General features: G+C 43.4%; 1 protein-coding gene and 1 pseudogene across 4 annotated transcripts in view; one reads left to right on the top strand and one right to left on the bottom strand.

Moving 5' to 3' along the window:
- Positions 1-27,967, bottom strand: part of ACADSB (acyl-CoA dehydrogenase short/branched chain) — a 52,344-nt gene that overhangs the window by 4,470 nt on the left and 19,907 nt on the right. For all 3 annotated transcript variants that reach the window (XM_086378067.1, XM_086378065.1, XM_086378064.1), the window contains 8 exons: positions 13,943-14,102; positions 13,628-13,728; positions 10,792-10,998; positions 9,913-10,083; positions 8,613-8,738; positions 7,184-7,276; positions 3,052-3,141; positions 1,535-1,672 (listed from right to left, as the gene is read on the bottom strand). In XM_086378067.1, coding sequence (XP_086234193.1) covers positions 1,535-1,672; positions 3,052-3,141; positions 7,184-7,276; positions 8,613-8,738; positions 9,913-10,083; positions 10,792-10,998; positions 13,628-13,728; positions 13,943-14,102 — 1,086 coding nt within the window. The remainder of the gene's footprint in view (positions 1-1,534; positions 1,673-3,051; positions 3,142-7,183; positions 7,277-8,612; positions 8,739-9,912; positions 10,084-10,791; positions 10,999-13,627; positions 13,729-13,942; positions 14,103-27,967) is intronic.
- Positions 25,596-27,212, top strand: LOC147344477 (protein lin-28 homolog A pseudogene; annotated as a pseudogene). Its single transcript, XR_015155434.1, has one exon. The product of XR_015155434.1 is annotated as a protein lin-28 homolog A pseudogene (transcript).

Genomic DNA, 27,967 nt, shown 5'->3' with positions numbered 1-27,967 from the left:
GGTGCTGTGACCACAGACACAGGAATATCTAACACACTACACGCTGCTGGCTGTGAAGACGGAGGAAGGGGTCCTGAGTCTCGGAAAGTGAGTGTGTTCTAGAAGCTGGGGAAGAAGAGGAGATGGACTTTCACCCAGAGCCCCCAGGAAGGCAGCTCCACACTCAAATTTCACCCCGTGTGTGTGTGCATGCACACGTGTGCAGACACATGTGTGTGAATGTGTGGGCACGTGTGTGTGTGTGCTCAGTCGCTCAGTCGTGTCCAACTCTCTGCAACCCCATGGACTGCAGCCTGCCAGCTCCTCTGTCCATGGGATTCTCCAGGCAAGAATACTGGAGTGGGTTGCCATGTCCTCCTCCAGGGGATCTTCCTGACCCAGGGATCGAACTCAAGTCTCTGTGCGTCTCCTGCACTGCAGGTGGATTCTTTACCACTGCACCACCCGTGAGGCTCATTTCAGATGTCTTACCCCAGAACTGTGAGATGACAGAACTGTCCTGTCTCTAAATTTTCAGTAATTTGTTCAAAGCAACAATAGGTGAATAAAAAGTTCCCATTTTTTGTGAGGAGTCACTGAAGGGTTTAAAACGAGCATAGCATGGCCTCATGGACACCTTGAAAGGGACACTGGACTGGAGGAAGCCACAGGGACCAACCAGAAGTCAGAAGCTGCCTCCGGTGTTTTGGTGAAGAGGTGGCACGGCTTGGACTAGACGGCTGGTAATAAAAACTAGGGGAGAAAGAAACCAATTCGAGACAAATTGAGGGGCAGAATTCTCATACAGGATGACGGATTCAACAGGGGGTGGGAGCAAAGGAGGGGCGCTGAGGGGACTCAGGTTTGTGAGTGTGCAGGGCGGGAAGGGAGGGTGGCGGTCGGGGGAGGGGGCAGGGTGGGTAAAGCAGAAGCGGATCTGTTAGTCTGGAGCTCAGAAGGGAGGTTGAGGCCCAAGATTAGACCTGGGGACTGAAGGGGTTAAAGAAATATCTGAGGCCAGGGAGTGACTAACACACTGCCGAGCCCTGTGATGCGACCAAGTTTCAGCCCAAGCCCAGCGTGTTACATGCTGAGTACAGTCAACACGAGGATGGTATCTTCCTGCGACTTTCTATTTCACGTTATCTCCAGGGCATTCGCTTCGCCCCAACTTGGAACCACAGCCACGATGCCAGTGTTCAGCTGAGGCCCACCTAGGGGTTTACAGTGGCTTTTCCACCTGACCTGGGTGACTTGGTTTCCACCCGAGAGCCACAAGAACATGGAAACCTTAGACAGTTAAAGCACCTTCCTATGGCAGCTTTACTTTCTTGCATTTCCTGTGTAGGAACTAGAAGGTCCATGTTATTTTACTTGAAAAACAAACAAATGTTCAAGCAATGTTCCTAAATGACAGGCTTAATAAATAAATTTCTTAAAAATTAAAAGACTGCAACCTGAAACTATCACAGCATTGTTAATCAGCTATACTCTAATACAAAATACGTTTTTTTAAAAAAAATCTAAAAGACTGCATTACTCTTGTTTGTTTTACCTCTGACGCATGGTATTTGGCCATAGATGCTTCTTTAATCATCGGCCTCCCAGCCTCTAAGAGCCTCGCAGCATTGTATGTCAGGAGTCGCGCAGCTTCCAGCTGGGTGGCCATGTGAGCCACTTGGTGTTGGAGCCCCTGCAATGGTCAGATCCAATGTAGAGAATCACGGCTTCTGGAAACCCAGCTCGTTGTTAAAATCCCACCTGTATATGGAACACTGACGGACTCAAACATACTTGCCCAAAAAAACCATTCATTTTGCAAAAGTGTTAGTTAGTTGTATCCAACTCTTTTCGACCTCATGGACTGTAGCCCGCCAGGCTCCTCTAGTCCATGGAATTCTCCAGGCAACAATACTGGAGTGGGTAGCCATTCCCTTCAAGGGATCTTCCCAAACCAGGGATCGAACCCAGGCCTCCTGATTGCAGGCAGATTCTTTACCGAGCCACCAGAGGGCAGTTTAAAACCTGCAATCTAAAATCAACCACTCCACATATTGCTTCTGAAAAATTTTTCAAAGTTCATGTAAATTGTTTAATGACTGCTGAGATTTAAAGCCTTCCCTGGTGGCTCAGTGGTAAAGAATCCACCTGCAATGTAAGAGCCGTGGGAGATGCAGGTTTGATCCCTAGATCGGGAAGATTCCCTTGAGGCGGGCATGGCAAACCACTCCAGTATTCTTGCTTGGAGAATCCCATGAACAGAGAAGCCTGGCGGGCTTCAGCCCATGGGGTTGAGAAGAGTCAGATACAAGTGAAGCAACTTAGCATGCATGCGAAGATTTAAAAGATAAATTATCGTAGAATTATGTTTAAAAATGTGAGTGTTATTTTTAATACTGTGTCAAGCACTTGAAACATCTGAAAGAAAGTGAAAGCCACTCAGTCGTGTCCGGCTCTTTGCAACCCCATAGACTGTAGCCTGCCAGGCTCCTCTGTCCATGGAACTCTGCGGGTCAGAATACTGGAGAGGGTAGCTGTTCCCTTCTCCAGGGGATCTTCCTAACCCAGGGATCGAACCCAGGTCTCCAGCATCGCAGGCAGATTCTTTACCATCTGATTCACCAGAGAAGCCCCTTAAAACATCTATTTGATTCCAAATCATCCTAAAGAGTATGTAGTGTTACCTTTATTTTACAGATGAAGCAGCTGAGGTTTGCAGAGGTGATGTAACATGCTCAAGGACTAAGCCAGCAAGACAAAGAACCAACATTCTAACCCAGGATGTCTGACCACAAACCCCAGGCTCTGGAATTTGGAAGCCACGAGGAGGCAGCTCCCAAGTGCTCACCAGTGTATCCTCAGTCATGCCATAACCAGGCCTCAAAGACTACTGTTCTGCCCTTGGAGAAGGTCAATGCAGTCACAAGTATACACACTGAGACCTATTCCTTCCTCCCTGTGCCTCTCCCATTAAAATCCCCGAGAGGATTCCCTTGCGGCTTTGTAACAAAGCTTTTCATTAACAGGAAGACGCGAGTATGGAACAGTAGAAAGATGCTAATAATTACATACCTGAAAATCAAATACCCTTCTGCCAAATTGTTTCCTTTCTTTAATATATGGAATAGTGTAGTCAAAACAGCCTTGAGCCACTCCCAGCATCTGTTAAAAAAAAATCAGAATTTCTTATTTTTTATTAATACTTTATGTTCTTGATTATTCAGGTTACAAACTCTTTTTACAGGCAAATTGAAAAGTTGGGGTAGAGAAAGAACTAGGCATACCAAGATGGTGAGGCATATGTTAATGACCTTCACCCACTGCATTTATAGAACTTAAGTTCTAGTAATTGGGAGAACACTTCCCTGATGGCTCAGAGGGTAAAGAACCTGCCTGCCAATGCAGGAAATACAGGAGACTCAGGTTCCATCCCTGGGTTGGGAAGATTCCCCAGAGAAGGAAATGGCAACCCACTCCACATGCTTGCCTGGGAAATCCCATCGACAGAGGAGCCTGGTGGGCTACAGTCCATGGGGTCGCAAAAAGTTGGATGTGACTAAGCAGGCAGGAAGGCAGGGTGTTCCATCTTTCTCTGTGTTCTATTGCCACCGTCACTAAGCTTAGATTAGGAAGTCATAAAGTCGTGAATCGGGAGAAAATGTGACTAATTTCCTATGAAGAAGAGTATATTTGATTCCAGCATGGAGGCAGACTTTTTGGTGTGGTTATGCCCACTTTTACGGATTCTTCTTCTTTAAGCTTGAGTCTTTAGACGCAAACTAAGCCTCAGAAATTTTATTGCTTCTGAACCTTCTATCTTCTGGTCCATTTCATATATGATCAGGATTAATAAGAGCTTTGGTGCTGGATAAGACTCTTGAGAGCCCCTTGAACAGCAAGGAGATCAAACCAGTCAATCCTAAAGAAAACCCTGAATATTCATTGGCAGGACTGATGCTGAAGCTGAAGTTCTAATACTTTGGTCATCGATTACGATGAGCTGACTCAGTGGAAAAGACCCTGATGCTGGGGAAGACTGAAGGCAGGAGGAAAAGAGGGTGACAGAGGATGAGATGGTTGGACGGCATCACCGAATCAATGGACCTGAGTTTGAGTGAACTCTGGAAGATGGTGAAGGACAGGGAAGCCTGGCACGCTGCAGTCCATGGGGTCACAAAGAGTCGGACAGGACTTAGCGACTGAATGACAAGAACTTCGGTGGGTTGGGTGTCAGGACATAAAAGAGCAGTGTTTCTCAACCCTGACAGCACATCAGAACCATCTGCTGCTGCTGTTGCAAAGTCACCTCAGTCGTGTCCAACTCTGTGTGACCCCATAGACGGCAGCCCACCAGGCTGCCCCGTCCCTGGGATTCTCCAGGCAAGAACACTGGAGTGGGTTGCCATTTCCTTCTCCAACGCATGAAAGTGAAAAGTGAAAGTGAAGTCGCTCAGTCGTGTCCGACCCTCAGCGACCCCATAGACTGCAGCCTACCAGGCTCCTCCATCCATGGGATTTTCCAGGCAAGAGTACTGGAGTGGGGTGCCATTGCCTTCTCCGTCAGAATCATCTAGGGGAACTCAAATAATAAAAATACCAATGTGGGGCCGCCCTGAGCAGTAACCTCTCCAGGACGACAAATGCTCAGCCACCCTCCTTCCCTTGCTGCTTGACTTAGAGCAGATATGAGAGGGACCATTTTCATACTGTTCATGGGGTTCTCAAGGCAAGAATACTGAAGTGGTTTGCCACTCCCTTCCCCAGTGGACCACATTTTGTCAGAACCCTCCATCTGCCTGGCCTGCTGCAGTCATGGGGTTGCAGAGTTGGACACGACTGAGTGACTGAACTGATGAGAGGGACCATAAAGCTAAGAGTCTATCCAGTACTCGGGGTGAGTCCTTCAAAGCATAGCACTTCTTTCTGGGGTGACGAAAATGTTCTAGGATAAGAGTGGTGACCGCTAAGCAACATTGGGAATATAACACATGCTACTGAATTATTCACTTTAAAATGATTAATTTTGTTACACAAACCTCACCTCAATAAATTATTTTCAATGATGGAAAAACAAACAAACAAACACTGTGAGGGTCTAGCAACCAAACCCAAACCCTGGGCGTGGGATGGAAGGGGGAGGGAGAGTGGGCCTGAGCACCAGCATTCTGAAAACTCTTTAATGATTTAATGCACAGCGAGAGTTGGGGACCACTGACACAGAGATGCCAGTAAAAATATCAGTGTATACATTTGAGGAACAAATCAGGATATGGTGGCAGTTATAGCTGGACTGTCTCATTGCCATCCCCATCTCCACAAGAACTGAATGAATCTGAGCTTAGAAACTGTTTCTACATTTCAACATTAGGTAGCTGTTAAATCACTATCTAATTACATCAAACCATGTAGGTTTTAGAAAAAGGAAAAAGAAAATCAATAGTTAAGCTTTGGGGGGAATTGCCCACAAACTTATCAATATTTCATTAGTGTTCATTCAAATTTTTCCTCAGCCTTTTACTTTGAACTTTCTGGAGGATGGAATATTATGCACCATTATATTAAGGACAAAACCCAAACCAAGTCAAAACCCCCAAAGCAAATTAAAATGAAGCAGCAACTCACTGTACTTTCAGCTGTGAGAGAAGATGCTGCTGCTAAACTCTTACAACTAAAGTTCACAGGATGTCAACAATATAGTTTATGGACACAAATTGTAGTGATCACTTGTCAGGCAACAGAGGCTTTTCCAAAACAGTGTACAATGTTCACTATAAATAATGAAAAACTAAAATTCTTTATAACTACAGAGTTTTAAGGATGGACGCCTTCAGTTCAGTTACAGGTGCCTCCCTCTCTAAAAGGCATTCACAGTATTAATCAAGAAATAATAACTACCAGATCTTACTCTTTGTTTCTCTTTTTTCTGACCTTAACTTTTAATTAGGTTATATGATAACCTGGAGTAATTAGACTAAAGCCCAGGCTGTGTATTTACTGCCAGCCATCTTATTATTTATGTGTCTGGGAAGAACAAAATCCAATGCTATAGTTTTTAATGCCATATCTGATGAAGCTGAATCACAGGAAAAACTTTAAAATGAAAAGATAAGCCAGTTCTCCTGACTGATATGTTATTTGTGCTTTGTGGGAAATATGGGTTAGGTTTTGAGCTAAGAATATTTTATTAGCAGATTAACAGTAGTGAAGAAAAATCTAGAGTAAAATTATAATTTAACTACTCCAAATAGTTGATATATGCAGTATCTTCAAAATCTAAAAGCTGTATGTTTTTGAGTTCTGAATACTCATTGATTAAAAGTTAATATGTTACAAAAATGAATTCATAAAACCAAAGATTTCACTTTGTGATTCTAGAAAGCAACTGGTGTCATCTAATAGAAAAATTTAATATGCTATTTAAAGGGCAAATTTGGTTTAAAAAAATTGAATTGTTCTTATCTTATATATCTGTTTAATTGTTGCCATTTTATCTCTAAGTGCCAGGGCAAAAATTTGTTTGCTTTTCACATGCAAAACATTAAGTAAAAATCTTTCATTATCTACAGAGACTCTCACTACACATTAGACTGTAACGTCTTCCTTTTTTCTGAAAGATTTATTTACTTATTTTAAATGTTTATTTATCTGGTTGTGCTGGGTCTTGGTTGCGGCACCCGGGATCTTGGATCTCCCTTGCGGCACGTGCGCTCTGCAGCTGTGGCTCGTGCGATCTGGTTCCCCAACCACGGGTCAAACCCGGGCCCCTGCACTGGGAACATGGAGTCAGCCACTGGACTGCCAGGGAAGTCCCCTGAATGTTACTTGTTCTTCATTTTTAAAATTGCAAAATGAATTGCATGCTTTGAAAAGTTGATTTTCAAAAAAGAAATACCACATTTAATCTACAATGTACTTAAGTTATCGATCCAGGTATTAGATAATACTTTAATGCTCTCAAAGCAGAAAAAAACTGTTAGCTCTAAGCCACTGTTTGGGTCTCAGGACATTACATAATTGACCAAAGCGGAATTTTAAAGAAATCACAGCCAGAAGCTATTCTTTTGCTTCATGGAAGGGAAGGGCGCCATCTTGTGTTGAAGAGCTTCCAAATACTCACTGGTTTTACTGATTTTTTTTTTTTTTTTTTTACATTTTAATTGACTGTGTGTGGAAGAATCAAGTTAAAGGGTAAAATCTGACTAACCTGTGCAGCGATTCCTATTCTGCCTTCATTAAGACTCCCGATGGCATACTTATAGCCGTGCCCAACTTGCCCCAGGATATTTGTTTTTGGAACCTGAAAAGAAAAATGTGCAGTTATTTCTCAATTTAATTTGCCATAATTCATTTTGATTATATATTTTTAAATGCACATATACTCTTAGTTTCTGTGATAACACTCTAGCATAGTATTCATTAAATTCCAAGAAAATTGTCCAGTATGTCTCTGAAACTCCTTCTAAACTGCTTCCCACGCACTCTCAGGGGGATAGAACTCAAGTCCACGCTGTTCACTACTGCATCCTCCAGAGCCTAGCACAGACATCTTTTGAATCTAGAAGAATGAAATCTCATACAATTAATCAACAACATAAATGAATAACAATTTCTGCCCACCCCCCCCCACCCCCCCCGAACTCTTACTTGTATGCTACAGTGTGAGATAAACTATCAGGAATAGCAGAAAACGTGGACGGGTTGTCAGCCTCTCTTCCGTTTAGACTATTACTGTGAAAAAATCAACGGAGGGGTGTGTGTGGACACGTGCATGTGGACACAAGATAAAGCAGGAGTGAAGACACAGATTACACCGTTTACTGACTAGGAGCAATAAAAAAAATACACTTGGTAGAATTCCCTGGTGGTCCAGTGGTTAGGACTCTGTGTTTTCACTGCTGGGGGCACAGGTTTGATCCCTGGTTGGGGAACTAAGATCTCACAAGCCGTGTGGCATGGCCACAAAAATAAACCTGCTTTATGGATAGCAGGAGAGAAATTAAAAAAAATACACTTAGCTTCTTAACATGAGCAGTTAGGAGACAAGAGTGGGCAGCGTGGGGAAAGCAAAGGGAGATGAGGAGAAGAAAGAGAGCTGGGGTGCAGCAGGGAGGCTCACACGACCCCATAAGGACACCCCAGGAGCACATACACAGTCACCAGGGAGCCAAAAAGGCGACATTCTCACCAGCGGCAGCTGATGGATCGCACCCTGCCCTACCTCAGTCAGGTCTAAAGCACCCCATCCCAGTCATCGCTTCTTTTTTTTTTCAAGACTCAGCTCTCACCTGCGGTGGGGCTGCCTGGCTGTTTTCCACTCTTCCTGGGCAACAGCCCCACCTTGTGGCCTTGCTGTGGGCTTCCTCCTCCGAAGCCATGTTTGGTGCACAAGTAACAGGTTGCTAAACTATGAATGAGATGACTTTTCTGGGTTGGCACTTGAGACCAGCGGCTGGGCAGACAGGGTTTCAACCTTGGTCTCAACGCTTGTGAGAAGCACACTGAGGTCATGACCTCAACTAAGATCACTGTTCAAGAGGTTTACAAAATACTCTCCTGTGTAGGACTAATAATTTTGATACCTTACTCGCAACTATACATACAGGCAGAGCTTATTCCTTGTCTAAGATACCCACCTTGACATTTTCAAATGTGACTGGGCAGGTGGAAGATGCTCTGATTCCCAATTTGTTCTCTGGTTTCCCTACATGAAGGCCCTCGGTATCACCATCGACCAAGAAGCAGGTAATTCCTTTATACCCCTGAAATGCAGATTTAAAATGCTATCACCACTTGGACTGAGAAGATCTCTTGTTTCCAAAGGGCTCAAAGTAAACAGAAAACTGACAGCAGACTTCAGCACTAATTACTAATGAACTCAGAGCTGCACCATGTGTGTTATGAAACCAGAGTGGTGCAAGTAGATTCAAAATCAAGAACTTCACACTTTCAGAAACTACTGTTGCTATCAAAATTATTAAGCAACACAAAAGTATTACATGATTAATTAATTCCCCATCTTACATTTAACTTTATAAGTTTCAAAATTTTATTAAATGTTACCCTAGAGAAAAAACAAAAGCAATCTTTACCATTTTGCTATATGTCTATTTTTCAACAGAATGTGTGCATGCGTGCTCAGTCATGTGCAACTCTTTGCAACCCCAGAGACTGTGGCCCACCACACTCCTCTGTCCATGATGGATACTCTAGGCAAGAAAACTGGGTTGCCATTGTGTCCTCCAGGGGATCTTCCAGACTCAGGATTGAACCCGTGTCTCCTGTGACTCCTGCATTGGCAGGCGGATTCTTTACTCCTGAGCCATCTGCGAAGCCCTTTTTCTTTTAAATAAGAAGAAGCCCTTCTTATTTTAAGAATGTAATAAAACACTCTTAAAAATAAATGTGCTAGAAAAACAATTTAAAAAAATAAATGTGCTACGGGACTTCCCTGGCTGTCTATAGTAAAGGCTTCACCTTTCAATGTAAGGGGTGTGGGTTCAATTCCTGGTTGGGGAGCTGAGATCCCACAAGCCTCCTGGCCAAAAAATAAAACAGAAGCAACACTGGAACAAATGCAAAAAAACTCAAAATGATCCACATCAAAAATAAATAAATGTACTAAATAGCTACTTAAATTCATTATTAAACAGAAAATCTGAAATTCTATAAAATTTAAGATTTTAGCCTCCTATCTAACAGATTAGGAGATTAATTAAATGGTCCTCCATGTAGCTAAAATTTATTGTTAATTGTAATATTTGTTTTAGGAGGTTAGTAAATAAGTGGATGAAAAGATGTCAGCTGTCTAACCTTTCCAATTCTGAGGAGAATGGAGAATTTAAGACTAAGTCCTAAGAAGAAAATGCAAGTAAAGAAAAGAAACAAAGAGAAAAGATGAGGGGCAATGGCTAGCACGTTTTTCTTCAAACTTACAGCAGAAAAGTCTGCATTTGCCATCACCACGAACAGCCCAGCAATCTCAGCACTGCTAATCCACATCTTTGACCCATTGATGATGTAATAATCTCCCTTTTTATCAGCTCTGGTCTTCATAGCAAATGAATCGCTACCTGCTCCAGTCTCTGAAATGCAGATACTTGATGCCTACACATGTGAGGAAAAAATTCCAAATTAAGACCTGTATTTATATTCTGCATAACAAATACCCACTTACAGCAAAATCAACACTTGAAAATCAAAAACTTCTGGCTACTTCCAAAAGCCTGTATGTATCGAAATAGTAACAGCATTCTGACAGCATTATTTCCCAAAATACATCCCACTATTTGTCTAGGTCAAACTTAAAGATCTAAGCACACATATTCAAAGTTACATTTCATTAAACTGGTTTTCATAATTGCAATGTAAATGAAACCATCAATCAAAACAATAGATATAATTAGGCCCAAAAGAGAAATAATTTAGTTGTGCAAAGGTAATTCTCTAAATTTTCCGAGTGTATTTTTCTAGTGTGTATTAGCCACTCAGTCATGTCCAACTCTTTGCGATCCCATAGACTGTAACCCACCAGGCTCCTCTATCCATGGAATTCTCCCAGCAAGAATACTGGAGTGGGGTGTCATACCCTTCTCCAGGGGATCTTTCTGATCCAGAGATCCAACCCAGGTCTCCTGCATTGCAGGCACATTCCTTACCGTCTGAGCTCATTAATTTATTGAGCATTGCTTGAGTAATTAGTGGTGCTGTGTTGTGGTCTTAAACAGAAAAGCCAACACTGTAGCTACTTTTCTCCTGAAAACATCCTACATTTAGACAAGATCAGATCCATTTCAACAACTCATGTCAACTCACCTTTTCTGTAGCTAGCTTGGGCAAATAGGTAGCCTTCTGTTCTTCTGTTCCGTATTTTCCAATCATCCTGTTAATTAATGTGTTCTGAATGTCACATACCAGAGCCACAGATGCATCAACTTTGGCTAACTCCTCTATCACTAGGACAGAGGAAAAAAATGAAGCTCCTGTTCCTCCATATTTTGTGTCAATTTCAATACCCATCAACTAAAGGAAAAAGAAGGAAACATACATTAAGAAAGCTATTTTTTATATGGGACAATTTCTTGCAAGAATGAGTTCAGAAATAATTTGTAATTATATATGTTCTTGATTTTTAAGTTCTGTATGCATATATTATTTTTATTTGGTATGGCTCTATCCCTCTAAGTAACAAAAAAAAAATCTATAACAAACAGGAAAATCTATAACAGAAATATATTTTCAAAAGATAAAATGACATGCTAGAACTATCAACTATTTGCTTTTGGGATCTAAAAAACAAAAATAAGAGACCTTGACCCTTTAAACTGAGATAATAATTGAATGAATAACTGAATGGCCATTCCTTTTGGGGCCATTTCAGCAAGTTCAGATGGTTAGCAGACCACATGTGGTCTAGTGTTTTCTAGAATCACACAAGATAAGGCCCAGGTGCCTGACAATCGTGGTCAAAACTGCTCAAGGCTTTTCAGTAACTGCCTGACTATTCAGTAACCAGTCTTCAGTCTGGAACATGAAACATCCACAATATTCTGTTTTTTAAGTGTCCTTGTTTCAGCAAGAGAATGTGTGCACATGTAATTCAAGACCCAAAACTGTGTATACTCTGACTTCTCTTCACATAGAATAAATCTGCCTTTTACTAAGGTGGGTGGGGGGAGACACAAAGCTGTGACCAGGCAAAGAGGAATGCTTCTCTCTGCCCTCTCCAGGTAGTAGGGAGTTGCACGTGCTGCAGCCAGGGTATGGCTGTTATGTTTTTAGCTGATGGCAAACTTAGCTGATAGGAAGTGAGAACCATAAAGGGGAGGATAGAAAAGCTGAGCAAACCAGCAATGATGTTCTATGAGGAAGAATTCAGGACTGGGAGGTGCCTGAAGGCTGACAGAGGCGTGAGAATATTAGACTATCGTATCTTTAACAGCTGTCAGAGACACTGCTTCTCTAAAAAGGTCACCGATGGACATATTTGTCAATTATCTTGGCAGGTGACCTCTGTAGAGGTCAGAAGTTAGGAGTCACGTGAGGTTGAGAATAGCTGATGCAAGATGTGAAATGAAGCAGACCCCCCAAGGGGTGTGTGACAAGCAGGCAGGAGTGACTGTGATGTGGCAGGCAACCTGTCGCTGCAGATGACCCTGCCTGCAAGAACTACCCCCTCACGAGAGCGAAGCTCAAACTGTGGGACCCCAAGACCTCTCAGAGAAGCCTTGAGGTTCTGTAAATGGACCTGGCTGAGAAATGGATGCTTTCTGAACCACTGTGACTTCACATAAGATTCTATTTTCCCAACAGTTTCGCTGCTAAAAGAAAGCTGAAAAACTACTACTATATGGTATTAAAAAAAAAAAAAAACTAGTATTATTTGAACAGTAAGAAATAAAACAATTACTGGAAAAGGTTAATTTTCAAACAGGATAACTGGTTAAGATTTAAGCCAATGGCTCTGAACTAATAGGGACTATTAGTTCTGGAACAGCCTTGTGTGCTAAGTTGCTAAGTGTCTGACCCTGTGCAACCCCATGGACAGTAGCCCACCAGGCTCCTCTGTCCATGGGATTCTCCAGGCAAGGATACTGGAGTGGGTTGCCATGCCCTCCTCCGGGGGATCTTCCCAATGCAGGGATCCAACCTACATCTCTTTTACCACTACATTGGCGGGCAAGTTCTTTACCACTAGCGTCACCTGGGTAGCCTTGCATGTGTGTGCTTAGTCGCTCACTCATGTCCAACTCTTGGTGACCCCATGGACTATAGCCCAGCAGGCTCTACGGGGATTCTGCAGGCAAGAATACTGGAGTGGGTTGCCATGCCTTCCTCCAGGGAATCTTCCCGACCCAGGGATCGAACCCAGGCCTCCCACACTGCAGGCAGATTCTTTACCAGCTGAGCTATCAGGGATAGTCTTAGTATTAAAAAAAAAAAAAAAAAAAAAAAAAATCTTCCCACCCATACAGAAGGAAGAGATGAAGAGTCCGGTGATTCTGAAATGTTCTCCGTGGGGCTCCCATGCTGATAACCTCTCCCTATACTCACAGTCAGAACATTTCTATTTTATCTATTTTATATACTGTGCTTCTATTAAAGCACCATGAGTTTCCAATTAAAAAGTTGGAAATTGGTTGCCCGGGTTAACTCTGATGGATGCCAGATGCGAACCTCTTGCTTTAGGTTTCCTACATACACAGAGATTCGGGTAGATGCTCTGGTGTGAAGCTTTGCTAAAGCAAGGTTTCGTAACCTTGGCGTTGCTGAGCTGGATAATTCTGTGTCTCAGCAGGCCATCCTGTGCACTCTGCAATGTTCGGCCTGCATCTTACTAGACGTCACAGCACACCTAGTTGTGACTACCACATCTTCAGACGTTGCCAGATGTCCTCTGGGGAACAAAAATAGCCCCCAGTTGAATACCACTGGTCTGAAGAAATCACTCTTGCTTCTAACATTTTACTTAGAAAGCACCGGTATTTCTAAATTTTTTTTAACTAGGCTCTCAATCTGAAAGAGAAGTCACATAATTCTGACTAGGAAATCATGCCATCATTACCATTCCTAAATTTAAAAGTATGCATACATTTTAACACTGGAAGGTATTTATGAAAGTTTGAAATTAAAATAATCATTAATTATATACCCCTTGTTGAAATAATCCTTGTATTATGGATTTTTCCATTTTTGAATCTTCATCCATTTTTGAAACAAAAGGAGCAACTTGTTCCTGGGCAAATTTTTTAACTGTAGGGGAAAAAAAATACTAGTAAGTCTTTATCTTATAAATCTGGCATGTATTAATTTAAAAAAAAGAAAAAAGGAGGACTTAAAATTAATGACAAAAATCCCATTCACAAACTTAGGAGAACGCCTCCCCCAGTCCTGTCGCAGGCCGTGTGATCGCATACCAAAGGCCACGTGACCCGAGGAGACCTGCGGTGAACCCGGGTTCACTCACCTGCGCTCTTTATCATCATCTCCTCATCCGTAAATGTTTGCAGAGGGGCAAGAGGTGGTCCATTGCTTGTCGCTTTGAGCTGAGCTTCTGACTGAGAAGAATTTAGGGCATGAGGAGGAGTTTTCCAGGAAGACAAGCAGCTTGGGAAGTTTCTTCGTAGCTGTGGGAACAGTCGCCATTGAGTGGGGAACACACGCACGCGCTCGAGGGCAGAAAAGCACGTCGAGAGGAGGGAACGTCAGCTGCTTTGGGAGTTACCTTTACAAACCCACCCTTTGTAACTTCTTTCAGCAAAATAAGAGAGATTGGCCTGGCGCGTTAAGATTCACCATCCTGTGACCAAAAACCCAAGCTGGGTTATCCAGGAAGGAGCTGTTCTAAAGGAACACGTCTCCCCACATAATTACTTCTTCCCTTTGAGGAAACAGAACGTTCCAGGTGGAACTCATTCTTCAAAGGACATGTTTCTGTAACTTCTTGGCTAGGAAAACTGGACTCTAACAGTACTGACTGACTACAGTGAAGAGAATTCTCTCGTGGGGCAGGGATGTGTGAGGGCCCGGGGACAGCTGAGGGAGCTGAGTGTCCCAGTTGCCCTGCCTGGCTGCAAGAAGCTCTGCTTTTTGGGTTTCTGTGGCCAGTGTTTTTTTTTCCTTCAGCTTCTCATTAATTAGTACCAGAAGATACAGGTTAAGAAAACAGGCTCCAGAGTCCAAAAGAACTTGTGTCAGTCTGGCTGCTTATGTGATCTTGAAGTAAAAAGTGAAAGTCACTCAGTCATGTCCAACTCTTTGTGACCCCATGGACTATACAGTTCATGGAATTCTCCAGGACAGAATACTGGAGTGGGTTGCCTTTCCCTTCTCCAAGGGATCTTCCCAACCCAGGGACCGAACTCAGGTCTCCGGCATTGCAGGCAGATTCTTTACCAGCTGAGCCACAAGGGAAGCCTAAGGATACTGGGATGGGTAGCCTGTCCCTTCTCCAGCAGATCTTCCTGACCCAGGAATCGAACTGGGGTCTCCTGCATTGCAGGCGGATCTTGGGCAGGTGGTTTTTAACCTCTCTGTTAAAATCCCTCAGTCTTAGTTTTCTTCGTTGTAAAAATAAGGAAATAACCTTTGGAAAATAAGGATAATAACCTTGTGGAAGCAATCCACATCAAGGGTCTAACATGGTACCCACTGTATAGTAGGAGTTCAACAAATGGTAATGACCAACTCTCCTTGGATCCCTAAGAACACAGCAGTGGTGCTCTAAGAGAAGCAGTTAGGGTTGTAACTCAGGGAAACTGCAAGCCTAGCCCCTCCTGCCCGTAGTGTGTCCCCCTGTCACAGGGTCCCAAGTTCTTCAACTTCTGGTCAACAATGGATTTGTTGTTGACCAGAAACAGAGAGAGACCATCCGATTTCAATGAAAAGAAAAGAGAGAGAGACACCATCTGATTTCAAGTGCTTGTTATAAGTCTGTTTTCATGTCTGCATCTCCATTGCTGTCCTGGAAGTAGGTTCATCAGTGAAGTGAAAACGAAGTGAAGTCGCTCAGTCGTGTCCAACTCTTTTCGACCCCATGGACTGTAGCCTACCAGGCTCCTCCGTCCATGGAATTTTCCAGGCAAGAGTACTGGAGTGGGTTGCCATTTTTTCCAGGGTATCTTCCCGACCCAGGGATCAAACCCGGGTCTCCCGCATTGCAGGCAGACTCTTTACCCTCTGAGCTACCAGGCTCATCAGTGCCGTCTTTCAGTATTCCGTAGGCATGTGTTAAGAGGGTGGGGCGAATTGAGAGAATACCGTGGAAACAGATGCATTACCGTAAGTAAAGTAAATAGCAAGTGGGAATTTGCCATGTGACACAGGGAGCTCAACCCAGTGCTCTGTGACAACCTAGAGGGGTGGGATGGGTGGAGGTGGGAGAGGGGTTCAGGAGGGAGGGGACATATGTATACCTGTGGCTGATTCATGTTGATGTATGGCAGAGGCCAAAAAAATATTATAAAGTAATTACCCTCCAATTAAAAAAGAAAAAAAAGAGTACATAGGATATCTAGTATCACCTCTACCTGGGAAGAACCCAGAAAATGCTAGGCAGATGGAGGTAAAGAGGATGAGAAGGAGCACAGACAACCGTGGCTTGGGATGCAGGGAATCGGACGTCGGGTGTAGGGGTATTAAAAGATAGGAAGTTAAATAAATGGATAAGTGTAAATTGCATATGTGAAGAAATTATATGAAGATACCATTCAACCACACTATAATTACACAGCGTGAATTATATTGCTATGTAAATTATACCTCAGTGAAGCTGTTAAAAAAAATTAGTGTTTTCCTTTCGGCCAACAAAAATTAACAGAATATACTCAAGATCTGCCAAATGCCTGAGAGCACATTGGGACAGAATTCACCAGTTCTGAGAAGCTGAGGGCACTGTCAGGACAAGACAGAGTTCATGGAACAGGCAAGAAACAAAGTCAAGCTTTGCAAAATTAAAAAGCAAATGTAAAGTTGAGAAAAAAAAAAAAAGCAAATTAGGCAATCTGACTATGCCCCAAGGCACAGCCAGCCCCCATTAAAAATACAGAGGAAGGAGTAGCACTTTCACACACAAAAAAACCCCGGGGGACCAAATTCTTCTTAAAACCTGGAGAGAGGGGTCTCTCCAAGACCACCTGTTGTCAAAAGGGAAGGGCTCCTATAGAGTACATTTAACCACTCCTATTGCTGTCAAACTGCAGGGGATATCTAGTTGGGTACATTTGTCCAGACTCAAGCTTTTTCCCTCAGAAACCCTGCAGGTCATGAAATATATACAGAAATATATACAGAAAATAGTATACCTGTAAGCCAGAAGCTCTGAGATACCTGTTCAAAAGACAGGCACCATCAGACAGCTAAGTAAAATGATTTAGTGGGTTGGGTCCTATTTGAAGCCTTATGGGAACTTGGAAACACTCTTGTTCCCTTGCCTGACATAGTTCTTGACAACAGTCTGACTCTTGATACTCTTCTGACAGAACAACTACTTCCTGCTGCACTTGGATCAATGTGCCAGAACAGATAAAAGTTAATATTAAGGAAACACAAGCCTAGGCTGTATATTGTCACCCTGCTTATTTAACTTATATGCAGAGTACATCATGCGAAATGTCGGGCTGGATGAAGCACAGGCTGGAAACAAGATTGCCGGGAGAAATATCAATAACCTCAGATATGCAGATGACACCACCCTTATGGCAGAAAGTAAAGAGGAACTAAAGAGCCTCTTGATATCAGAAAGTGAAAGAGGGGAGTGAAAAGCTGGCTTAAAACTCAACATACAGAAAACTAATATCATGGCATCTGGTCCCATCACTTCATGGCAAATAGATGGGGAAACAATGGAAACAGTCAGAAACTTTATTTTCTTGGGCTCCAAAATCACTGCAGATGGTGATTGCAGCCATGAAATTAAAAGACACTTGCTCCTTGGAAGAAAAGCTATGACCAGCCTAGACAGTATATTAAAAAGCAGAGACATTACTTTGCCAACAAAGGTCTGTCTAGTCAAAGCTATGGTTTTTCCAGTGGTCAAGTATGGATGTCAGAGTTGGACTATAAAGAAAGCTAAATGCCGAAGAACTGATGCTTTTGAACTGTGGTGTTGGAGAAGACTCTCGAGAGTCCCTTGGACTACAAGGAGATCAAGCCAGTCCATCCTAAAGGAAATCAGTCCTGAATATTCATTGGAAGGACTGATGCTGAAGCTGCAATTCCAATCTTTGGTCATCTGATGTGAAGAACTGAGTCATTGGAAAAGACCCTGATGCTGGGAAAGATTGAATGTGGGAGAAGGGGATGACAGGGGATGAGATGCTTGGATGGCATCATCAACTTGATGGACAGGAATTTGAGTAAGCTCCAGGAATTGGTGAAGGACAGGGAGGCCTGGCAGTCCATGGGGTCACAAAGAGTCGGACACGACTGAGCAACTGAACTGAACTGAACTGCACAAGTCCAGGCAGAGAGGTGTCAACTGAACAAGCCCAGGTGATACTGCCTCCCTTATCAACATTAAGGAAGACCAAAGTTAACCAGGTTCCTTCTCTTTCTAGGTCCTTCAATAGCTATTGCTCTCCTTTATATCCCTTGCTTGTTTAACCTTTTGGTTAAGTTTGTGTCCTTTTGGCTCCAACAGCTTGATGTAAGGCTCATGATGGCTCAAGGAACTCAGCCCATTCCAGTGGAGAGTGGCCCAGGTCCCTATAGGTCCTTGGAACAGTCATCGAGGGACTTCTATACCTCTAGGGTCTGCGGTCCCTGTCTAGCAGGAGGAAGTTTCAGAAGAAGAGACCTTCAGCATCTTAAGAACAACAATGTAGAGTCTCTCAGTGGGGAATGAGACAGGTCTGGGATCTGGGACCCTTTGCTGCACTGCTGCAAAGCTTATACCTGAACAACCTCTCCTCCAGCAAGAAAATACAAAGAAACTAAATGGGATGAAAAATAACTGCCTGCATGAGCAGTTAGGGCAGATTCTGGGCAAAAGATACAAAGAGACCAAAAATCCCAACTGCCGTGTCTGAAGAGCCTGGAGCAAAAGCATGCCGCAGCACACACCACTTAAGGGGTGGGCAGACCACCTAAGCAAGCCACCCTCCTACCTGAGCCCTGGACACGTCCCTACCCTTTCCCATATAAGGAACAAGCGCAGCCTTCCTTGGGGGGCAGAGCAAGCAAGGGAACCTGTTGGTTTGTTCTCATACACCCCTACCCTGCAGCAGGAGTCCCAGTAAAGCCTGGCCTGAAAAAAAAAAGCATATGTAGTAATATATTGCAATATATTCTGTTAATAGCTTTGAGTGCTCACTGAAAAACTTATTGATAAAAAGAGGAAAAAAGAAACAAGAGTCACCATGTCTGACATCACTGTTAATCTTGCCTACATATGGGTTAGTCTTTGCAGTTCTGTGCCTAAGAGTACATGCGGTCTGCTCTGGGTTCTCCTGGGGAAAAGAAATACTGGCCAGTCAGGGGAAAAAAAAAATGTGTCCATCTCAATTTTTCTAGCTGATTCTGTTTTGAGAATTAGGAGACAGACAATTCAGGGCAAAGTTGCATGGACCTTTTTTTTTCCTCATTAAAAGACAGAGCTGAGACATGAAAACTTGGGTCTAGATAAAAGGTAGGGGGAAGACACCGCTTTTTTCCTGTTTAAACAGACGACAAGAATGAAAACACAGGACAAGAAGGAGTGAAGTAAGAAATGCAAATATGAAGGGGCCCCCCATCTGACTTCTCCGGGGGTGGGGCAGGGGAGTGTTGCTAAGCAGCAGAAGGAGACAGAGTGACCAGCAGTAGCAGGCACAAGGAGGGAAGAAGAGTGGGAGAAGGGGAGCTGGAGGTGAGTGTGGGTGCCCTTCTGGTCAGTGGCCTGATGGGGCCCTCAATCTATATTTGAAGGAATCAAAGAATGGGCCAAGCTACGTTCTCCACAGAATGCTCGGGCATCCTGCCTATTGCACGTCAAAAGCGGTAATACACTGCCCACATTTCTTATTTCTAGGGGAGATTTGCTTCACTAAACCCACTACAGAACTCACTGTACATCACCTTTCTACCAAAGCTGATCTTCAGCAGAAAACCCAGCACTGAGAAACTTAAGATGCCAGGGGGTCTTACTGCATCCAGTTTTCCCTGCTGACACAATTGTGACCCCCTTAGTCTCAATATTGCTACTGATAAAGTATATGACTGTCCAACCCATAGCAGTTACTTTAGACACAAGATAACAGGGGCAAATGTACTTTTAAGAAGTGGTGTACAAGTATAGGAGATTACTGAAGATATTCATCATAAAATAGTGGCTGTATATGCTAAGTGAATGGAATCCATTATAAACTAAAGCATTGAAAGATAACACCTCTCCTTTTAGGCAGAAAAAAAAAAAAGATTTCCTTTTAATACAGCAGTTCTTAATAAAGGAGATGTCTCCTTGCCTTGCCTTTAACAGCTCAGCCCAAGGTTTCCACGATGATTTTCGACTGCCCCCTGCCCTTCAGTGTTGACCTCAGCCTCTGCAATTTGGTGTCCACTCCATCAAAATGATTTTCCACGGTTATAACCCATTGCACCATATCATCACATTTTTTTGTATAGAGCAGCAATTGCTAGCTGAATGGAATAATGGTTATTTATGCCTTGCCAAATACTTTTTGAAGCTTGAGTCTGATCTGTTTCCTACTCAACCGCCCAGAGTTCTGCTGCACTCAGAAGTACTAATGATCAAATCTGGGGTCTGCAGGCTCCTATGGGCAGAACAACAAAGCCCATGAACACAGATGGGGGGGAAACTATATTTTATTTCACTAACCTCTAACTGGAATATTAGAGATTATGCTAATATTTGATTCAGTTCAGTTCAGCTGCTCAGTCGTGTCTGACTTTTTGCGACCCCATGAATCACAGCACGCCAGGTAATGCTAATCAGAGAAATCAGCATTCTTTGATCATGAATGTTGGCAACAAGTTACAGTCGTTATCATCTGTGACTGTCACCAAATCACAGATACCTTTACATCTGTTGAAATATTGTTGGGGGCTCATCACCACTTCAAAACTATACTTGTTATCCAAACTTCTGTCAGGTCTTACTTAAGAAGCACATATTCTTCTTTCGCAACATAAGGTATACGTATCACTTTTATGGTAACTGATTTCCTTTGTGATCCTATATATTTTATGCATTTTAAAACATTTTGAGAAAAGGTCTATATACCCAACTACATTGCTGTCTACCTTCCACAAACAGCACAAAAAAGCTTAAGAAGGCCCAACTGCCGAGTGTTCTGGCGAAACTTGTTTAACTCATCGAGTGAATCGCAGCCCTTCTCAGCTACGTTCTAGCTAACAAAGTGGTGTTGGAAACATCCTTCAAGTGTTTCGGTCAAGAAGCTTTCACACGTCTGAAAGGTAAAAAGGAAGACAGAGGAGAGGTCTTTTCCAAGGACACGATCGGGTATAACAAGACCTTGCAGCCTAGTAGCCGGTCCCCTCCACTGTGCCCTCCTGACTCTCCTCATTGAACATGTGCAAAAATCTTTTTTTGTTTTTAATTCCATTAAGCATCAGACTTCACAAGAGTTCATTCCAACCAGTTTTTCTTGTTTTAACTTCTGACAATGAGAAACCTGACTATGGGCTCATGATCTAGGACGAATTTGCTTACTCAAACATAAAACATACCTGAAATCATTCAGAACAAACTACACCATGAGAATCAAATTAATCAGAGTGCTTGAGACCAGTTCTGTCTTTAGCCCCATGTACCCAGTCAAAGCCTTTGACTGTGTGGATCACAATAAACTGTGGAAAATTCTGAAAGAGATGGGCATACCAGACCACCTGACCTGCCGCTTGAGACATTTATATGCAGGTCAGGAAGCAACAGGTAGAACTGGACATGGAACAACAGACTGGTTCCAAATAGGAAAAGGAGTACATCAAGGCTGTATATTGTCACCCTGCTTATTTAATTTATATGCAGAGTACCTCATGAGAAACGCTGGGCTGGAAGAAGCATAAGCTGGAATCAAGATTGCCAGGAGAAATATCAGTAACCTCAGATATGCAGATGACACCACCCTTATGGCAGAAAGTGAAGAGGAACTAAAAAGCCTCTGATGAAAGTGAAAGAGGAGAGTGAAAAAGTTGGCTTAAAGTTCAATATTCAGAAAACTAAGATCATGGCATCTGGTCCCATCACTTCATGGGAAATAGATGGGGAAACAGTGGAAACAGTGTCAGACTTTATTTTTTGGGGCTCCAAAATCACTGCAGATGGTGACTGCAGCCATGAAATTAAAAGACGCTTACTCCTTGGAAGGAAAGTTATGACCAATCTAGACAGCATATTCAAAAGCAGAGACATTACTTTGCCAACAAAGGTCCGTCTAGTCAAGGCTATGGTTTTTCCTGTGGTCAGGTATGGATGTGAGAGTTTGGACTGTGAAGAAAGCTGAGCGCCGAAGAATTGATGCTTTTGAACTGTGGTATTGGAGAAGACTCTTGAGAGTCCCTTGGATTGCAAGGAGACCCAACCAGTCCATTCTAATGATCAGTCCTGGGTGTTCATTGGAAGGACTGATGCTAAAGCTGAAAGTCCAATACTTTGGCCAACGCAAGAGTAGACTCATTGGAAAAGACTCTGATGCTGGGAGGGATTGGGGGCAGGAGGAGAAGGGGACGACAGAGGATGAGATGGCTGGATGGCATCACCGACTTGATGGACCTGAGTTTGGGTAAACTCTGGGAGTTGGTGATGGACAGGGTGGCCTGGTGTGCTGCAATTCATGGGGTCGCAAAGAGTCAGACAGGACTGAACTGAACTGAACTGAACCCAGTCAAGACTGTTTCTGAAAGTTCTTTCTTCACCTCATCTCAGTGTGGTAGTGTGATTCGCTTGTAATGATTCTGAGACCAATTCCAACATCTGAGAGGCTTCCCCACACCAACAAGCAACTTTCCAGCACCTACTGAGGCTCCTTCTATTCAACTCGATTTTGACACTACAGACCTGTGAAAGCAGCTCTTTGGCCCCTTTCCTGTTTCCCCATTTCTGTCTTCTTCCCTTCAGAGAACCTGCTTAAAGAAATGAGAGCACAGAACAATTTAACCCAACTCCTGACTTACTCTCCAGAATGCACACCTTGCCTTGCCTACCCTGCTGATTCTTTTCCAAGAATGAAAGACTAGCTCTTCAACCCCAAGATAACGTCTGAAGAGAATCAGCCAGTCTGCATACAATGGAGAAGGAGGCGGAATCCAACCTTCTGCCTCAGGGATTCACTGATATTCTTCCCCCTTTTTTCTCCCTCTTTAAAAACTGTCAGGGCTGAGCAGAATCTTTGGAGGTGGTCTCAGGACATGAACCCACCTTTCCCCCATATTTCCAGGTTTTCTGATTACAGCATCTTCCCTTTTTTCTGACATTTGCCTCTTGATTTTTGCCTTTGAGTAGCCAAGTGCCAAACCTGAATTCAGTAACAGATTTTCGTACCCAATGTGGGGCTGGGCTCTGTGTTGGAGCTGCCAGCTGCAGTGACTTGCCCTTAAAATGGTGCATCATAAAACTGCTTAATCTTCGAGAAGATTCAAAGAAAGGATTTTTTGACAATTTCAGGTTTTTAGTAACTTTTAAATCATACTGTTGAACTAGGTAAGATATATAAAGTCTAATGGAAACTGATTTCATAAAATGTTAAAAAGAAACTAGTTGACTTGAATACACTGATGAATATGGTTATAACTTTTTGGTTTTGTAAAATATTATCACCTTTTAATCTTACTTTCCCAGATATGAGGAAACCCTTTCCCCTTAAGCTAATTATGACTGACAGCAATTTGGTAAATTATACATTTGTTAGCAGACTTGAAACATTTTTTCCTCTCCACCTGATCCCTCCAGAGATTGAAAATGCTTACGTTCCCAGCAGCTTTATCAGGGAAATTAGGAAGGCCACATCTTAACAGGTGTAAAAATCTCACAGTATTTTGGGGATCTCAAAAAGCAAGGACTTCACCTAAATCCACAGCGCAAAAATATATGACAAGCCCTTGGTATGGTTTTCCTGGCCCTGAGACTCCTTATCAAATGTTCTAGCACAGCCAATTTAAAGGAGCCACTATGATCAATCAACCAGATTCAGTTTACAAACAAGTTTAACCTTAATTTGGTTATATTTGATTAAAACAAGGGTAATTTTAGATAAGAGATGTTTCACTGGATATCCAATTCTGATTCTTTTGAGTTCAGTTGCTCAGTCATGTCCAACTCTTTGGGACCACATGGATTGCAGCACACCAGGCTTACCCATCCATCACCAACTCCCAGAGCTTGCTCAAATTCATGTCCATTGAGTCGGTGATGCCATCCAGCCATCTCATCCTCTGTCATCCCCTTCTCCTCCTGCCTTCAATGTTTTCCAGCATCAGGGTCTTTTCCAATGACTCAGTTCTTGGCATCAGGTGGCCAAAGTATTGGAGTTTCAGCTTCAACATCAGTCCTTCCAATGAATATTCAGGACTGATTTCCTTTAGGATGGACTGGTTGGATCTCCTTGTAGTCCAAGGGACTCTCAAGAGTCTTCTCCAACACCACAGTTCAAAAGCATCAATTCTTTGGCATTCAGCTTTCTTTATAGTCCAACTCTGACATCCATACATGACTACTGGAAAAACCATAGCTTTGACTAGATGGACCTTTTTAATATGCTGTCTAGGCTGGTCATAGCTTTTCTTCCAAGGAGCAAGTGTCTTTTAATTTCATGGCTGCAGTCACCATCTGCAGTGATTTTGGAGTCCAAGAAAATAGTCTCTGACTGTTTCCATTGTTTCCCCATCTATTTCCCATGAAGTGATGGGACCAGATGCCATGATCTTAGTTTTTTGAGTGTTGAGTTTTAAACCAACTATTTCACTCTCCTCTTTCATTTTCATAAAGAGGCTCTTTAGTTCCTCTTTGCTTTCTGCTATAAGGGTGATATTATCTGTGTATCAGAGGTTATATTTCTCCTGGCAATCTTGATTCAGCCTGTGCTTCATCCAGCCCGGCATTTCGCATGATGTACTCTGCATATAAGTTAAATAAGCAGGGTGACAATATACAGCCTTGATGTGCTCCTTTCCCAATTCAGAACCAGTCCATTGTCCCATGTCCGGTTCTAACTGTTGCTTTTTGACCTGAATACAGATTTCTCAGGAGGCAGGTACAGTGCCTGATTCTGATTCTTTTAACTGAGCTCTAAGACCCACTGCCCAGATAGTTCCTTGTTGTCATGCTACATACCTGTAAAGTTTAATCAAATTATTAAAAAAGATGTTCTATGCTTCTTTCAGAAGTTTGTCCCAGCAATCTACCTTAGGATGAATAATAGATGCCCCATGACCTGTAGCCCTGGGATTATATATACTGGAAGTGAAATGAAGTGAAAGTCACTTAATCATGTCTGACTCTTTGCGACCCTGTAGACTATACAGTCCATGGAATTCTCCAGGCCAGAATACTGGAGTGGGTAGCCTTTCCCTCCTCCAGGGGATCTTCCCAACCCAGGGATTGAACACAGGTCTCCCACATTGCAAGAGGATACTTTACCAGCTGAGCCACAAGGGAAGCCCACTATTTAAAGGGCTATCTCTAATCAAGATGAAAGGACCTTTGGCTCATGTACAGTGAAGCTTTTTTAAGTGCTAATATTTATAAACTTTTTTATTGTGTATTGGGGTATAGCCAATCAACAATGTTCTGACAGTTTCAGATGAATAGTAAAGGGACTCAGCCATCCATATACATGTATCCATTTGCCTCCCCAAGCCCGCTCTCATCCAGGCTGCCACATATTTGAGCAGAGTTCCATGAGCTATACAGTAGGTCCTTGTTAATTATCCATTTAAAATACAGCCATGAGTACATGTCCACCCCAAACTTGCTAACTATTCCTTCTCCCTTGGCACCCATAAGCTCATTCTCAATGTCTGTGAATCTGTTTCTGTTCTGTAAGTTCATTCGTATCATTACTTTTTAGGTTCCATGGATAAGGGATGTCATACGGTATTTCTCCTTCTCTGTCTGACAATCTCAGGTCCATCCATGTTGCTACAAATGGCATTATATCTTTTATTTTTTTTACAAATGGCATTATATCATTTTAATGGCTGAGTAATATTCCATTGTGTATATGTACCACATCTTTATTCTTCTGTTGATGGCCATTTAGGTTGCTTCCATGTCTTGGCTATTGTAAATAGTGCTGCAATGAACACTGGGGTACATGTATCTTCCTGGATCATGTTTTTCTCTGGATATATGCCTAGGAGTGGGATTGTAGGGTCATATGGTAGCTCTATTTTTAGTTTTTTTAAGGAAACACCATACTGTTACCATAATAGCTGTACCAGTTTACATTTCTACTAACAGTGCAGGAGGGTTCCCTTCTCTCCACACCTTCTCCAACATTTCTTGTTTGTGGATTTTTTGATGATAGCCACTGTGGCTGGTATGAGGTGATATCTCATTGTAGTTTTGATTTGCATTTCTCCAATAATCAGCAACGTTGAACATCTTTTCACATGGCAGCTGAAGCTCCAATACCTTGGCCACCTGATGCAAAGAGCCAACTCACTGGAAAAGATCCTGATCCTGGGAAAGATTGAAGTCAGTTGAAGGGGGAGACAGAGGATGAGATGGTTGGATGGCATCACCGACTCAATGGACATGAATGTGAGCAAACTCCAGGAGATAGTGAAGGACAGGGAAAGCCTAACGTGCTACAGTCCATGGGGTTGCTAAGAGTCAGACACGACTAAGCCACTGAACAACAACAAATTGGCCACCTGTATGTCTTCTTTGGAGAAATGTCTATTCAGGTCCTTGGCCCTTATTTTGAGCAGATTGTTTGTGAAAATGACTCTTAGATTTGTTATTTCCCACTTAAGAAGAGCCTTTGCATTGGCCTAGTCTGTAGAGGGGACTGCCGATCCCAAACACTCCAGAATAAGAAAAAGACAGTGGTGACATTGTGCTGGGGAAGATGTAGCTGCCTGTTCCCCGAGCCACCCCTTTGCCTCCGGACTTCTCTGGGGCCAGCAGCCACCCAAGCAGGGGCCCGGGGCTGCGGGCTCAGCCGACTACCATGGGCTCTGTGTCAAACCAGCAGTTCGCAGGTGGCTGCGCTAAGGTGCCGGAGGATGCGGCCCGCACGGCGAAGGAGCCGCGGCTGCTGCACGGGGCAGGCATCTGTAAGTGGTTCAACGTGCGCATGGGGTTCGGCTTCCTGTCCATGACCGCCTGCGCGGGGGTCGCCCTCGACCCCCCGGTGGATGTCTTTGTGCACCAGAGTAAGCTGCACATGGAGGGCTTCCGGAGCCTGAAGGAGGGGGAGGCCGTGGAGTTCACCTTTAAGAAGTCAGCCAAGGGCCTGGAATCTCTCAGAGTCACTGGCCCTTGGGGGGTGTTCTGTATTGGGAGTGAAAGGCGGCCGAAAGGGAAGAATATGCAGAAACGCAGATCAAAGGGAGACAGGTGCTACAACTGTGGAGGTCTAGACCATCATGCCAAGGAATGCAAACTGCCACCGCAGCCCAAGAAGTGCCATTTCTGCCAGAGCATCAACCATATGGTAGCCTCGTGCCCACTGAAGGCCCAGCAAGCTCCCAGCTCCCAGGGAAAGCCAGCCTACTTTCCGCAGGAGGAAGAAGAGATCCATAGCTTTGCCATGCTCCCAGAGGCCCAGAATTGAAGCTACAGTGGGTGGGTGCTATCCTTTTGTGATCAGAAAGCTTTGAGGAGCAGGCATCAATCGGCAGAGTGGAGAAAGTGGGGACAGGGTGGGTAGGGGGCAGCTGGCACTGCCATATATCTGAGGCTGGAGTCCACAGCATCACCCCCTCTTCCCTCTTGGTGGGAAGAAGGGGTGAGGCAAAGAAACTCCAATTAGCTCTTTCCAAATGCATTACGAGGGCTTTGAAGGTTAACCCTCCCTGCATGCTTTATCTGAGTCTCCACCCCCAGAATCTCCAGCTTTTGAAAGTGGCCTGGGTAGGGAAGTTGTTTTACTCTTAAAGAAGATTGTGGAATAATATTTCCCATATCAGAGTGTAAAGATTAAGAAGAGAACAGATTGATGGACCCAACCAACAAGCCACTACATTCCACGGGAGGAAACATCTCAGGGGGGCGGCAGAGTTTTCCTCGTCTTCTCTCCTCATAACCCCCTCTTGGGACAGAATGCTAAGAACTGTCCCAAGTAATGGGTTGTGATGACAGGTAAAGGGGTGATTGAGGGAACAGCTGAGACTTGCTGCTTCTAAGCTCACTCTCACCCCATTCTGGGCCAACTCAATTTTATTTGCTGCCTTGGGTGACTGTACCTTGGGTCCCACTTTCTCCAGGATGCCAACTGCACTAGTGTGCGAATGAGGTATCTTGTGCATTTTACTTTTTTTTTTTTTCGTAATATAAATATTCTGGTTTTGTATTTTTGTGTATTTTAAT

Source organism: Bos grunniens, chromosome 26 (assembly GCF_055505025.1).
Source record: "Bos grunniens cultivar Pamir isolate PY7600 chromosome 26, Bosgru_T2T1.0, whole genome shotgun sequence".
Taxonomy (NCBI): Eukaryota; Metazoa; Chordata; class Mammalia; order Artiodactyla; family Bovidae; genus Bos; species Bos grunniens.
Note: the sequence above shows the minus strand (reverse complement) of the source record. Positions and strands in the feature narration are given on the sequence as shown.